This window comes from Nycticebus coucang, chromosome 5 (genome assembly GCF_027406575.1).
Source record: "Nycticebus coucang isolate mNycCou1 chromosome 5, mNycCou1.pri, whole genome shotgun sequence".
Taxonomy (NCBI): Eukaryota; Metazoa; Chordata; class Mammalia; order Primates; family Lorisidae; genus Nycticebus; species Nycticebus coucang.
In genome coordinates, this window is record NC_069784.1 from 128,105,773 (window position 1) to 128,122,043 (window position 16,271).

A 16,271-nucleotide genomic window follows, 5' to 3' on the forward strand; every position below is an offset into this window, starting at 1 on the left:
AGCGGCTGATTTCTACCACTCGGCGAAATACCTTCTCCTGCTTGAGAGCTTTCCTTATGCTCCTGTAACCTTTTCCATCCCTAAACCTGTTGCTAAGTCTATTTAGAAAACACACTTGAAACTGTTTGGTTTTACTGCTCTTCCCTGTAATCTCACACTGCTCTGAAAACTCCAGCTGAGACCTGAGTAATAAAGACAGAGAAATAGTTTTTGACATACCTTGAAAATTCCATTCATTATGTTCCCTGATGTCATTTGCCTTCTAATTAAATTTTGTTTTCAGAAGGAAAGGGAGGAGTGCCTTATAATTAAATTTAAATTCAGCAGTGACTCCACCAACCTTCTATCATTAAAACATAAAATAATATCTCAAAACTATTTTTAAAATGGTCATAGCCATTGTTGTTAGAAAATAAGAAAACTGGCACTCTGGTGTCCCAGCTGGAACATGAAATGGGACAAACTTTCTACAAGGGAATTTGAAAACCATGGTTAAAAGCATTAAAATTTTGTATGCTATTCCTACAATTTCACTTCTAAAAATGAATCTTAGAACATTTATTATAAGATTGTTCATAAAGACCTTGTTTATAACAGCAAAAATTAGACACTTCCAACAATTAAGATTGGATAATAAATTATCGTATATACATATGAAGATTTACATAGTTCTTCACCATGTTAATGGAAAAAGAAAATTATAAAACTGTGTGGATACTATGATTCTATTTTTATCAAAATAGTATGTCTATATATACATACAAAAACTTCAGTCTACACAATGGGAAAGGATATTTGCATATTTTCAATCAGACAAAAGCTTGATAACTAGGATCCATAGAGAACTCAAATTAATCCACATGAAAAAAGCCAACAATCCCATATATCAATGGGCAAGAGACATGAATAGAACTTTCTCTAAAGATGACAGATGAATGGCTAACAAACACATGAAAAAATGTTCATCATCTCTATATATTAGAGAAATGTAAATCAAAACAACCCTGAGATATCATCTAACCCCAGTGAGAATGGCCCACATCACAAAATCTCAAAACTGCAGATGCTGGCGTGGATGTGGAGAGAAGGGAACACTTTTACACTGCTGGTGGGACTGCAAACTAGTACAACCTTTCTGGAAGGAAGTATGGAGAAACCTCAAAGCACTCAAGCTAGACCTCCCGTTTGATCCTGTAATCCCATTACTGGGCATCTACCCAGAAGGAAAAAAATCCTTTTATCATAAGGACACTTGTACTAGACTGTTTATTGCAGCTCAATTTACAATCGCCAAAATGTGGAAACGGCCTAAATGCCCACCAACCCAGGAATGGATTAACAAGCTGTGGTATATGTATACCATGGAATACTATTCAGCTATTAAAAAAAAATGGAGACTTTACATCCTTCGTATTAACCTGGATGGATGTGGAAGACATTATTCTTAGTAAAGCATCACAAGAATGGAGAAGCATTAATCCTAGGTACTCAATTTTGATATGAGGACAATTAATGACAATTAAGGTTATTGGCGGGGGAAGCAGAAAGAGGGACGGAGGGAGGGGGGTGGGGCCTTGGTGTGTGTCACACTTTATGGGGGCAAGACATGATTGCAAGAGGGACTTTACCTAACAATTGCAATCAGTGTAACCTGGGTTATTGCACCCTCAATGAATCCCCAACAATTAAAAAAAAAAAATTTGGTCTATATACATACATTAAAAAAGGTTGGTTCTCTATAGAAGTTCAAGTAAAGATAATTTTCATTTCTCTTTTTTCTTAATTGTTTTATTCATGACAATGAACATGTCATTTGAACAGTATGATTTGAAAAATTTAAATGTAATTTAAATTATTGAAAGGTTGAAAAACCTAACCATAGCATAACCATAATAAGACCTCTTACTAATTGTGTCTTACTTCCATAAGTCTGCTGTGAACAGATATAGTAACAATCAAATTCAAAAAAAAAGTCAGAACTGGATTTCATCAAATCTAGCAGAATAAGGGAACATAAGATCTAGATGTGCAGAGAGGTGACAGACACACGAGCACTTCAATCCTCAGCTTACGGAAATGGAATTCACAGCACTGTTATCTTTCCTCATTTTAATTCATGAGCATCGTATATCTTGTATTTACCGTTAGAAATGCCCTCTCTGACATATCCCACATACAAACCGAGAAACCTTTTCTTCTAATCACCTCCCCATTTGATGGTATCCATTTTTTGCTCTCATATTAAAATGCATTCCAGTTTAACTTTTTGCAAACAGTATATTTAAAAATCAGAGTCACTGTCACCGATTTCACTATCAATACTTGATGAAAGCAAGTCCCTACCTCGTTCTCTTGACCATCGGTGACTGTAGTGTGGATGTCAGGATAATGTCTCAGAAACTGGGCTACATATGTCATAATAGACTTCTCATCTGGTTTATCTACATCAACATCTGCAAAAAACAAAATGAAATGTGAATAAATTAATTAGCATTCATTGAATTTGAAGAATATAAGCTTTGAAAAATCTAGCCATGGTACCAAAAAACACTGTCCAAAATGCAAAAAGAAAATAGAATTGCTATTTAAAATTTCAGGGGAGGGGAAATTGATTTAGTTGGCAAGATATGTGGTGAAATTTTATGACTCAGAGATGGTACATTTTAACCAGCATGGTGGCACCTGCCTCCCATCTTCTTGGGAGGCTGAGATGGGAGGATCGCTTGAGCCTAGGAGCTAGAGGTTGCAGACAGAGCCAGACCCCATCTCTAAAAAAATAGAAAAGGAAGATGGCACATTTTTAAAGAAAGATTTTAGGAAAGTAGTGTATACTTCATTTAAATAATCACAATATTACTTGATCAGAAATATGAGTTCTATAATGGTTACTCCAACATTCTATTTAGTTAGCAAAATTTAGAATTAGAGTGAGTGTATAGTATAAAAATTTTTTGAGATGTAATGGTAAATGATACCATCATATAGGGAAGCTCCCCCCCCTTACCACCACAAATTTTGCTTTAGAAGAAAGGGAGATGCTGTATATTCAGTTTCTTAGATGGCCTTTTCATTGTGGGACATTAGTGTACTTTGAGTTATCAGGCACTCTTTGAGGGAGACACAGCCTGAGATCTCAATCATTATGGTTCTGCAGTGTAGAGATATTTACTGAATAAAACTGGTAAAAATCAGGCAAATAAACATATAGATTTAATAATTATATATGGGGGTAAGATTTCATAAATAAAGCATTGACTGGTGTAAACAAGTTTTTAAAATAACCATTTTAGGCCAGGCACTGTGGTTCATGCTTATAATCCCAGCACTCTGGGAGGCTGGAGAATCTTTGGAAGTCAGGAGTTGGAGACCAGCCTGAGCAAAGCAAGAAAAATTAGCCATGGATGGTGGCTCTGCCTGTAGTCCCAGCTACTCAGGAGGCTAAAGCAGGAGGATCACTTGAACCCAGGAGTTTGAGGTTTTTGTGAGCAAGGCTGAGGCAATGGCCCAGGTGACAGAGCAAGACTCTGTCTCAAAAATAAATAAAAAATTAACAATTTTCAACCAATGACAAATGATAACAGTTTGCAGAGCACAATGGATGGAATCAAAAGGAAAACACAAGTCACTACAAATTATTAATCTATTATTTAATAAAGTTTCCTTTTAATTTGAGATTTAATTTCTAGAGACTTTCCATGTAGGATTTTAAAGGTGCTATAACACACAACACTTAAAAGGAAACAAAGATAATGTATTCTGAAATTTGTGAGATGACTCCCAGGTGATTTTAGAAATGACCAGACCACTGATGTTGAAGACGTACGTGAAGCAGGAATGTGAAGGAAGAAAAGTAACATCCAACCGTGATTCAACACAACATGTGCTGTTACTACATGGGACATGTGTTACTAAATCATAAAATAATTATTAATGGGTATTGGTCTTATTTAATCTGTATCCCTAAAAGTTTATTTATTCAAGTTGGATGAATAAATTTTGAAGGGGGAGTTATCACTAGGAAAGTAGACGATCACCTGTGTCTGGGATGGCCTTGTACTTGGGCAACCTCAGTTTCTGAGCATCAAAGAAAATATTGAGATCTTTCAGTCTAGTGGATATGAAAGAATCCTATGTACTCTCCTGTCATCCCACGTTAGGGAACCTTTCAGCTCTGTTATGTCTCCTAAAGTTGATGGCTTGGCAGCGTGTGCAGTTCTTCCCTTGTTTTGTTTCCCAGAAATGAGGTGGAAAGTCCTTGGCTGTCCTAGAGAAAGCAGGAGGCCCAAAGCAGAGTCCTAATGTGGGGAGAGCTCTCAGAGGGACCCCTCCTCTGAGAGTAAACCCAACCAGCTCTCTGTAACGCACTCCCGGGAACACAAGCGTATCCCATTTGTTTCAGTGCTAGGAAAATTCATTCTGAAATCCTATCTATAAAATAATTTGCATCAAAAAATAAAAAAATAATAATTTTCATTATTTACAAATAATAATCTTGAAGACAGAGAGTAGACCGGTAGCAACGAGAGACCAGGAAGGTTGGAGGGTAATTTTCTTTCACTGTATGCTTCTGTTTCTGCATTTATTTTTATATTTTATTTTATGTTTTGTTTCTGCATTTATTAACAGAAATTTCCATAATTTCTAACTCAAAGAAATTATCTATGACATCTGGAAAATTCACTTTGATACTTTTATTTCAACATAACAGGCAATTTATCTAATATGAGTATATTAAAGGCATCAAAATTGTGTTTTGAAGGCTCGAAAGAGTTAACTCTATTTCCAGAAAGTCTTAAAATTCAGTCTTACCAAATATGTGCCAAATCACTGAAATGATAACATTTAGTTAATCATTTGTGTAGTTTTCTAACTGACACCAAAACACCAGATGGCTACCAACATTTCTTAGAATCTAATGACCAACATTTTAAACAACCTTAGATTACTAATAATCTACTTCTCCCAGATTCTTTGGAGTTAGACAAATAGAGTAACTCTTTTATCCTGTCACACACCCACACCCCACACACACACTTTTAGAGCGTTCATTGCACCCTTACGTATATTCAGCTGGCTGATATTCTTTGCAGCACTGGAGTCACATTTTATTCCTGACTATGGTAGCGAATATTTATGCAGAGCAGTAATAAGAAGATACCACTTTTCCTCATTTTTTCTAGCTTTTTGGCCTCAAAAAAAAAGAGTCTAGGAAGTCATGTGTCATTTGTGGGTTTAAGACATACAGACCCACTGTGCGGAGCTGTACCACTCTCAATCCTACCTTGGGGGTCCAGCAGTCTTGGGATCCCCAGTTCTGTTTCAGCGATGGAGAAAGCGTCCTCCAGATTCTCTCTGTTAGATCTGCCTCTCACTTTTTCCAGGTCCACTAGTTCAGGTCGAATGGCATGGATCACTGAATGAAAGGCAACCCCGCTTCTCCAACTCCTCCCAAAGTCTTTCACTTCTATTCCGGTGAGCCTTGGTGAGATAAAAATGTGAAACAACTGTCACGCTCTGCATAGGTACAAGCACCTATGCAAAACCCAAAGCTTTTCACCAGTGATCTGCAATTAGCTACATCAGTTCATTGTTCTTGAGAAAAATTACACACACCAATAATTTTAGAGGGTAACGAGATAAGATGCAGAAATTCTTGTTCCATAGTTTAGACTTTTCTGTTAGATTTCTCAGTTACGATAGACAATATCAAGCACACTTTTTACACTTAACCTTTTAACAGAAAATAAATTTAGAGAAATGTTTGCAAAAATTTAAAAAAGGTAAATAATAAAAACACCAGAACTGACAATAATAAAGAAATGAGTATGTTTTAAAGAAAGATCTAACACATTTCTAATGCTATGCAGTGCTGTGACATACAGGCATCTGTTACAAAAGATTAAGATAATGTGGCTGGATGATATCAAATGCATTAGAACGTACAAAAGCAGATGGATGTGATTATACGTCTAAAGCATCCTTAAGGGATCTATATTCCACCTAAGTTCAGACAATCATTCTAATTCCTCCACCAAACAAATTGTTTTTAAACTTTTTTTTGGTGGGGGAGGATTGACTCGAAGGTCACATCTTGGTGATAAATCTTTTTTCTTTGTGGTGTATTTGAGTCATTCAAAGCCAGTTGTAATTAAGAAAGCAATTTAAGTGGGTTGTTATACTCTGTTGTTGAAAATAGAATGGAGGCAAGTACACAGTTTCTGATTCTGTTTTCTACATATGACCTGTCAATTATAAAGATCACTCCAAACAGAGTTGGGAAGATGTCCCTAATCACTTGAGGGATAGCAATCAATGGGGGTCTCCCGGTAGTGAACCAGGGAGTGAGAAGAGGAAAGAAGGGAGTGGATGGGGTGCTCCCACTTAACAGGCACGATGTTAGGGTGTACGGCAAATATAAGAGGGCTCTCCCTAACAAATGCAAATGTTGTAATCTAATTCTTTGTTTCCTCAAATTAATCTGGAACAATAATAAAATAAAAATAAATATATACAAAATAATTTAAAAAAAATAAAAGTTGGTCTCATTAACTTTACTGTTGTTTCTAAACAAAGCAGAAACTGATTTCAATTATTTTTCTTATCAGAACTTCACATTCTCCCCGTAAAACACCACCTGACTGGTATATTGATTACTACAATAAGTTGGTAAGTGCCCTTAAATGTTACCTTAGAAAACTTAATAGTCACTTTAAAACATATCTGACCAATGTGTACTCCATTTGTGTAAAATACACTGCCCTGAAAATAGCATCACTGAACATAATCATTGGGTTCAAAAATAAACATTTTAAAAACCGTATTATAAGACTCCAGCAATCTCGAAGCAATCTTGAATCTTTTCTTAGTTCTTCTAGAGTTTCTGTCTCTGATAGTGTGAATGGCATTGTTTTCAGGAAACCTCTGACAATATAACCTGCTCGTCCCCCCCCTTCTTTTGTACATCCATCTCTGGCCTCTTCTCATACTTTTCTCTGCCCACATTTCCTCATTTAAAAATTATTTTGTCTCTTTAAGCCACCTAATTAGTTTTTAATGAAATAAAGTGGTGTGTAAGTAATTAATAAATGCTCACCAGGTAATTGGATTATTTTCTAATTTTTTCCCTTAAATTTGTTTATTGTTTTACACATTTTCAAAAAGAAAAATATAGAATGTTTTTACAAACATTTACTATGTTGGAATAATTTAAAATGTTTCAGTGCATTTCTTTCTGCTGTATTTGTTAAAAAAATATATGTACATATGTGCACACACACACACACGTTTCTTATTCGATCAAAGTGGTGGGTAATATTCTTTCAAAGTTTTAGTTTTAGCCCAAGTCTCTTGTTTGAGAATCTTAGATGCAAACCCAAAGAAAACTCAGATGTATCACTGAAAGAAGTGGTGAAATGAGACCAGTTTGTAGGTATTTCTGACCTCTAGAGCATATTTACTTCAAGTGACTTTGTATAAATCTGGATACACATATATTAATTTGTTTGGTTATCTTACTAATATTGTCCTAAAATATAACAGTTCTTTTTAGACATTTGACAACAGGTATGCAAATGTCAGATATGCTATAACTTAAAGTTAATGCTTCCGTCTCTGAGACTATTCACAGACAATGGATGAAATTAGTTTTTAAAAGTTGAAAGGGTTTAACTATCTTGGGTTACTGAAGTAATTTTTAATTTACTTCTTAAACATTTTTTTTTTTTTTGTAGAGACAGAGTCTCACTTTATCGCCCTTGGTAGAGTACTGCGGTGTCACAGCTCGCAGCAACCACCAACTCCTGGACTTAGGTGATTCTCCTGCCTCGGCTTCCCGAGTAGCTGGGACTACAGGCATCTGCCCCAACGCCCAGCTATTTTTTTTGTTGCAGTTTGGCCGGGGCCAGGTTTGAACCCACCACCCTCCATATCAGGGGCCAGCCCCCTACCCACTGAGCCACAGGTGCAGCCCTACTTCTTAAATATTTTTAAGATTTATACCAAAACAATGAATGCACTTTGACAACTAATCTGGTGTTTATAGAAGATTTATGATTTCCATTGTCTCTAATCTATTAAATGTGAAGAACCTTCAGACTATAGAGTCCACGGGAGAATCATTTTAAGAACAATGTCATTCATATACTGAAATGGATACAGATTCTAAAGTCTTTCACACATGATAGGTAGAAAGTTGCTTGAAAAATATGCTCTGGGATAATATAAACAGAGGCTTTAAAAAAAATGATGAAGAGTTTGGCAGCATAATAGAGTCATGTGTTCCTTACAGAATGTTCCTGGTTTAGGACATTCATTTCCCCAAAGCCCTACAATTTACACAGCTACAAAAGAAACAGATCTGGGTGGCACCTGTGGCTCAAAGGAGTAGGGCACCTGCCCCATATACCGGAGGTGGCAAGTTCAAACCTGGCCCTGGCCAAAAACTGCAAAAAAAAAAAAAAGAAAAGAAACAGATCTTACTAATGTGTAGCTAGGTCGAGGACCCTCAGGTCCAGGATTCTAGACACTTACATAAATAAGGAAAATACAATTTCCACTGATGTTGACAAGATAAAAGAAATCCTTTGAGCTGTGTCTAGATTTTTGTACGTCTCTGAAACGCAAGACAGTGAGTGTGAAATGAAATAAAATGCAGGCTAACTCCAGCAGCATCAAATTTGAGTTTACTATGTTATTAAATGAAAGCTACTATATTGTTAAATAAAATCAATTTATTTGTGGTTAATCTAATGCTGCATAAAGCAACAGACAGCAGAATATCACCCCGACATTATTATAAAGTTTAATCACAATAGCATCACAGCAAACGTGAGTACATGGTCACAATCTTCTTGTACCTAGCAAGTTCCTCTCCCAAAGAGCCACAAAGCTTTGCCTTCAGAATTAATTTGACTATAACTTGAATCATAAAAATATGCCCCAAACTATATCACACTTTAAAAACTGCACAAATTAGTAAAACTAATTATATCTTTTCTATGTTTATCATTGTTTCTTTTTCTTTTTGCTCTTCAAACATTTTAAAAATAGAACTTCCTATGTTTAGTGCTTCAATATTTTATAAGGGTAAGTACTTGTTTACAGCTATTTTCCAGAATTAGAGAATCAAATTCAGATTAGATTTACTTATGCAAAACAAGATAAAAAGTGAGTTAATGTTACACGTTTAGAAAAATAAACAGAAGCACAATTTCTATGTGAAGGGACTAACTTCTGACCACTTTAGAGCACAAAATATTGGTAACCTATGACCAATTGAAAGCTCTATCAGAATTGCTATGAGGAAATGCATTTTGAGAGTAATAATTTTCTATCCACTATTACGACATAAACATATACACGTGAATTTATTATGCCTACAAGAAAGCTGGAAACTAGAGGCAAGTCCTCATTTCATAAATCCAGAGTAGACAAAGTAATTTAATTTCTCAATAAAAGATAAGAAAGAGGGAAAAAATTAAAAATAACATGGCTAGAAAACTTCAGGAAATGAAAGCAAAAGTACTTTTTTTAGAACATGGACCTTAGTTTACATTACTGTGAAATAGAACTCAATAGTCTTATGGAGAGATAATCAACTTTAAATCTTTAATTAATTTGTATAGAGATTATTTAACAGGAGCAGAAACCCTATGCACAATCAGAATAGAATTAGCTCTCATGCTACTAACTAAGCAAAGTGTAGGGTTAATCAACTTGATTAATCAGGCCCAATCACATGAACAAAGAAGGAATCCATTTTATTACGGCATTTCCTAGAGCATTATGTGATTCATGTTTATATTTCAATTCAAGGAAACAGTGAAACAAGGGCTGAACCGAAGCCATTCACTCAAATATGTCTTCAAATTTTACAACTATTAGAAGGTACAGTCAGTAACAAATTGATAAATCATTAAAGGGTTTCAAATGTAGACAAACCCTAGGTACTTACTTGCCTGCTGTGTACTGAACCCATTTTAATAAAGCCTTCTTAGCATTTCCTGGCATCTTGGTGGCCACCTTCCGTTTACTGGGCGGGCTGGCCGTCTCAGAGCTCACTATGCTGTCCACGGAGGACGCGCTGCTGGACAGAGACTGGAGTTGGGGCAGGTTGCTGGTCAGCTCTTCTATCTGTTAAGAGTTAACAGCCAGCAAAAACATAAGACTCATCTCTGATCTGCCTTCCCCAGACACTTCACTTTCCCAACTGCAAATGTTAATACCCTGAAGACCCCTGACAAAACGTGAGCTCTGGAAGGGCGTGGCTGATGTCTGTGTCTTAGTCCCCTTTGTACCCACCACTGTACCTCTAGCTGCATCTTACACACAGTAGGAAACACTCGCTGAATACATGAATGAATTGGGAAAATAAAGCCAAGTGATTAGAACAATTATTCTAGATGGAAGGGCACATTCATTTCTCCCCTTTGTGTCTAATAGGAGCTTAGAACTGCTGCCTTCCAAAAGCAAAAGAAAATTCTCCTGAGTTCCTTCAACATGTATATTTCATCTCCATTGTGATGTGCCCACTTTTCGGATTGGGAACCTCTGCTGGAGTTCTTTGGGGTGAGAGGTTCCAGGAACCTTTTCAGGAGAGAAGTGATATAATTCCCCTGCTACTAACAATGTATGTGTGAAAGTTGCAAGTCTACTGAGTTGAAGACAAACCCCAAAGGTGTGGTGAAAGGAGGCGTTATTGAAATGTCTGCCACTCTCTCCCCCTCCATGACATTACAACTAAAGAAGACCAGCACAATACCTGGAAATACAGAATAATGGTCCACACCAATCCAAGAACTATTGAGGGTCGGCCGTCAGCTATATCCGTGGAGTTAATGTTGACTAATTTAATCTGTGTAGAAAGAAAAACTGTACTAGTAATGGACTGGAATATTATAACTGATTTAATTCAGCAACACTTAGGACTTCCTTAGACATCAATAAGATTTGGTCATGCCTACATAGTGGTACACGAGAGTAAATAGGGTGAACTGTAAAGACAGGCAAGCACATAGTGTCAGTGAAAACTTCAAGGTCATTTGTGAGGTGCCCAAAATAAAAACAACTGTAAAATGTATCCTAGAAATTTATTTTGTTTAAAGTTGAAAAAACATAATGCCATGCAGGGAATTATCAACTAAAATGCCAAATAAACAAACAGAAATTATTCTTTACATTTAAAAGTTTACTGGAACGTAAAAGAAACCGTGATGAATAGTTTAAGAAGATGCACTTACTTTGAAGTTTGTTACCAAATAACATGACACTTACGTGCTCTTTTACCTATAAAAACCAGAGTTAAGAATTCTAAAGTTTGTACTAACCGGTGATCCTCTGTACATGGACTGACATGAAAAACAAAGGGAGAAGATGATATATACACATACACAAATACTCTTTCGGAATCAGCATTATTTTGTTCAACGGGAATAAAAATGTAGGTGGTAAATTTAGAATAAGACTTTGGAAATATATTGTAAGGCAAAACAAAGTAAATTCAGAAACGATAAGATAGAGACAGCATTTCATTCCCTCCTCCTGGCTGATGACAACTACGAAGTATTTAGGACAGACGTCAACCTATGTACGATTGTCCCCAATTGCTCATCTTGACGTTTTCCCAGCTATTAGAAAGTTATTGCTAAGCCCCAACAAAATCAACTTTTATGGTAAATTGATCTTAGTCAATCTCTCCATCCTACAATCAGCAACTGCTCATCATCCTTTATATAATTCCTAAACAAATTTTTTAAAATAATGAAGTACCCCTGGAACTTCTACCTCATCTAATCTTCTCAGTCAAGATTGGATGAGGTATATTACTAATAATAAAGCTCAGAAGTTTGTAATTGTTTTCTTTAAGAAATTTTAACTCATGGAAAATCATTCCACAAATAATACTTTACTCTTAAATAAATCATTTAGATTTATTATTTTCACATCACGGGCAGAGTAAAATCTGATAGAAAAATTATTATAAATAATTTGAGGTATTCTCATGGGATTTAATCTCACTGATGAAGCATATTTATTAGGTTCTGTGGCAGAAAAACCAACTGAGAACTCCTGTAGATTGTTACGTCCACTTCCTTTAAATCTAGTAGTGTAAGACATTTAATATAGATTTGTGGATAGTAAAGGACTCCAAATTTCTTTAACTTTTTATGACAGAATATATTGCATTCTCTATAACCACTCATTTTGACTGCTCTGTTGTGTGACTTCTCCAGAATTTGCTCCACACCTAATTTAGCACCCACACACCACAAATTTCTAATATATGCTAATAACATAAGATTCATGCATCCCATAGAGGACAGATTATTTCCTTTTTTTGCATATCATTTTTTTAAGTACTGTTGAGTATAACTTGAACTTCCTACCTCCAACTCAGTGACTACATTGCTAACTTACTATAGATACCAAAGATCTTTTGCCCAATTTGTAAGGAAAAATATTTTCCATAATTATCTTCGGTCCTAAAAACTCTGTTTCACAATGGGTTTATGGAGCACAAATAAATAAATTTGCTTGTTTGTTTGTCTGTTTGCTTAACCACCCATCTCTTGCAAATACTTATTCAATTTACAATAAATTCTCAATAGCCTTCGGAGGGTAGGATGGGCTATAGAGAGACATCCAAAGAGACTAAAGAATTTTAATTTCTGACTCATTGAGCCAGAAACTAGGGAAATGAAGTCACGGAATCTTTTAACAAAAGCTCCAGGTAATTCCAGTGCTCATTAGTGTCTGAGAACCCTGGATTAGACAATTTTGCTTGACCCATGTAATCTGAAGAAGTTTGATTTTGAAAGACAGAGGCTTTTATGGACTGAATTGTGATTTGTGTCTCTCCAAAATTTATGTTGAAGCCCTAACTCCCAGTGTATTTGGAAAATGGACTTTTCATGAGGCAGTGAAGGTTCAATGAGGCCATCAGAGCAGGGCCCTAATCCAGTAAGACTTGCGTCCTTGTAAGGAGGAAGAGGCACCAAAGACTCTCGAGCTCACACACGTGAGGACACAGAGATGGCAGCCGTCTACAAGCCAGGAAGGGAGGCCTCCCCAGGACATGATCCTGACAGCAACTTGATTTTGAAGTTCTTGACTCCAGAATTGTGAGAAAAGAACTTTCTGTTATTTAAGACACCCAGTCTGTGGTATTTTGTTATGGCAGCCCAAGAAGACAAATGTATGGCACAAAGATGTTTCAAAAATTATTTGAATGATTTGGAAATAAATTCCAAAAATTTCAATAAAAATCTACATTACTAGCTTCTCTCACTAAATTTGGAACCTAACAAATAAACCCATCACCACTGCCCACCAGTTGCTTTCTACAGTGCGATGTGTGTTAGTCGGATGGTTCTCTACAGTAACACAGGTCGCCAACAACTCGCCTTACTTCATGCATAGTTTAAACAAATTAAAATAAGCAATTACATTTCAATAAAAATTCAGATTAATGGCTTTTTTGATAAATTGGAAAATCTGGGATCACTGTCCTTGGATTTCATAAAGGTAACTCCCGTTGTAACTGAGTCCTTGCCCTCTTCTTCAAGACAGGGCACAAGGCTGCTCCCTGCTCCTGTTACCAGACTTAGCCTCTATCTCACCTCATCCCTCCACATCACCCTTATGGACCCCTGGGAATATGAACTTAGGTCCCATGTCTGCACTATGGTGGTCCGTGGTATGCTCCCTGCCTCACTGTTTAGAATGATCCACCTGACACTTCACTGGAGAAAGATACTTATGGAAGGCAGTGTTAGACCCCTTCACCAGAGACAAACTGGTGTTAGACCCCTTCACCAGAGACACACTTCTCATCAGATTCCAATAGATGTGTTTGGCATTAGCCTATCAAACAAGATAAAAAAATAAACACAGTGATAGGGTTTCCCCAGTAAAATGTAGGAATATCCTGAAAAACTCTCAATGTCCTGTTTAACAAGGCTTCACTCAGTTTTCTCTGAACATCTACTGATGGGCAGGCAAAGAAAGATCAAGCCTTCAATGAGAATGAGATTAGAGCCATCTGGAAACACTGTCCAATGTCGTTTAAGAAGCTAAGATTGTTTTCTACACCCTCCTAATGCCTGGAGTCTCTCTTGGGTGTTAAGTTTGCCAACTGACTGAAATGTGTACTGATTCATTGCATTACCAACTATTAACATGTAAATTATGTAAGAGCCAGAATCTAAGTTTCTTTTATTTTATACTTTCCAGAGTTCCTTTCTTATAGAAAACTCAATTATATTATTTGTGAAGTAAATGAATTAATGTAGTGTATATCCACTGAGAAGAAAATAATTGGATCATTCTATTTCCCAGAAGCATCTGGATGTCTATTTCTAAAGCTATTTTTGTTATTGCCAAGGCACAGACTTCCTAAATTCTTGCAAATTAGAAAAGACTAAATATAAGAGGATTGCTGCAGCCCTTTTGGAGGGAAATACGGCAACATCTAACAAAATGACATGCACATTTACCTTCTGACCTAGCAATCATATTTCAAGAAATTTACTTCTAATAATATGAAAGTATTCTCACACAAGGTTATTAATTGCATCACTGTTTGGGGAAAATATTAGAAACAACCTAAATACCCATTCATAAAAGAGTAGTTGAATAAACTGTGTAAGAAGCTAAGATTTGAATGAGATTAGAGCGATTTGGGACATTCAAGCAATGGAATACTATAAACATATTATGAAAATGGTATGGAAATCTCTATAAACTGACTCAGAGGGAATTCCCAGGACATAGTGCTGAATGAAAAAAGCAAAATACATTTTCGGTATGCTACACTTTATGGCATGATAAAACACATCTCAGTTAAGAAAATATCATAGAAAAGAGAGAGCAAGAAGCATAGATGTGTGCATACACACAGGTTAGTAAACATACACACTTTCTAGGTCTGCGGAGAGGGCCTGGGAGAAACGGCACCCCAGAGGCAGTCAGCATGACGAACACTAAGGTCTTGGTTTCTAAACCAATAGAACAGAGTCTTCTTAGAGAAATGGTTGATTCCAGACCTGGGATCTAAGTTCAGCCTAGAACATCTGTAGCTTCAGAAAATAAGAAAGTGCTTGATAGAAGATGAGGCTGTGTGAAAGGGGCGGAAGCCCGCCAGAAGCCACTCTTCACGGCCAAAGCTGGAATGATTTGAGCAACAAAATAGTAACAAAGACTAAATGCATATGAGTCTGTACTTAAATGAATAATTGAATAAATAAATAAATAAGTGGGACATAAAAGACATCTTTTCTAAACACAACAATTCTAATGAATAGATGTAGAAGGAAGGAGGGAAATACAAAATCATCCCTAGGCAATGATTGAATTATTGAAATGGATTCTAAAATTAGCGAGCCAAAGTTTGAGAAGTAGAAAATTAGTGGACTCTCAATTATCTCCCCTAAGTTATTTCTCAACTACAAAGGGAAAAATAGTAACTCTACCATAGAAAAACATGACAGACACCATCTTACCAAGTGGTCAAGGTTAATATCACCGATAATGAGACATAAAAGAATCCTACATCCACTAATAAGATGCACTGGGGAAAATGTAATACCACTTTCCTGGGATTATTCCCTAAAACATATAATTTCAATCTAATCATGAGAAAGCATTATACAAATACAAATTGAGAGACTAAAGGTAAAGGTCATACAAGACTTAAGGAAAGAATAAAGACTTATCATAGAATGGGGAAGATAATTAAATAAATGCAAGCTGTGATACTGGATTGGAACCTAGAACAGAAACAAGACAATAGGTGGAACATTGATTAAATTAGAATACTGTTTATGCTTTCATTAATTGTGTCATGCTTATTTTAATTTCCTTCTTTTGATATGTATCAAAGATTTCCTTGTATCTATGATTACATAAGTTCTTAACATTAGGGGAAGCTGAATGAAGTGTAGATAGGAAATCATTCTTTGGCAATGTTTTATAAATCTATGATATTTTACAATAAATTACTTGACTATATAGATTATATGCAGTATTTTGACCCCATCTGATAATAGAAACATCAATATGCCCATGCATTCTTCCTTAATATTTTTTCCAGTTCTTATTACTATTTGTATTATTTTTCTTTGTTAAATTAAAAAAATATTCCAAAGTCTTATGGGGTTATAAATGTTTTTCCTTACATGGATCATTTTTGTAATGCTTGAGTCATGGTTATAAATCTACAATTGTAAAGGTGTGGAATCAACCCAAGTGCCCATCAATTCATGAGTGGATTAATA

General features: G+C 35.9%; 1 protein-coding gene across 2 annotated transcripts in view; it reads right to left on the reverse strand.

The window, feature by feature from the left end:
• Positions 1-16,271, reverse strand: part of SYNE1 (spectrin repeat containing nuclear envelope protein 1) — a 467,802-nt gene that overhangs the window by 355,183 nt on the left and 96,348 nt on the right. Inside the window, exons 6-10 of one of the 2 annotated variants that reach the window (XM_053590504.1) lie at positions 11,325-11,345; positions 10,760-10,852; positions 9,953-10,131; positions 5,282-5,478; positions 2,344-2,453 (exon numbers count right to left, since the gene is read on the reverse strand). In XM_053590504.1, the coding sequence (XP_053446479.1) occupies positions 2,344-2,453; positions 5,282-5,478; positions 9,953-10,131; positions 10,760-10,852; positions 11,325-11,345 (600 nt within the window). The remainder of the gene's footprint in view (positions 1-2,343; positions 2,454-5,281; positions 5,479-9,952; positions 10,132-10,759; positions 10,853-11,324; positions 11,346-16,271) is intronic. The other variant, XM_053590506.1, reaches the window with a different exon arrangement.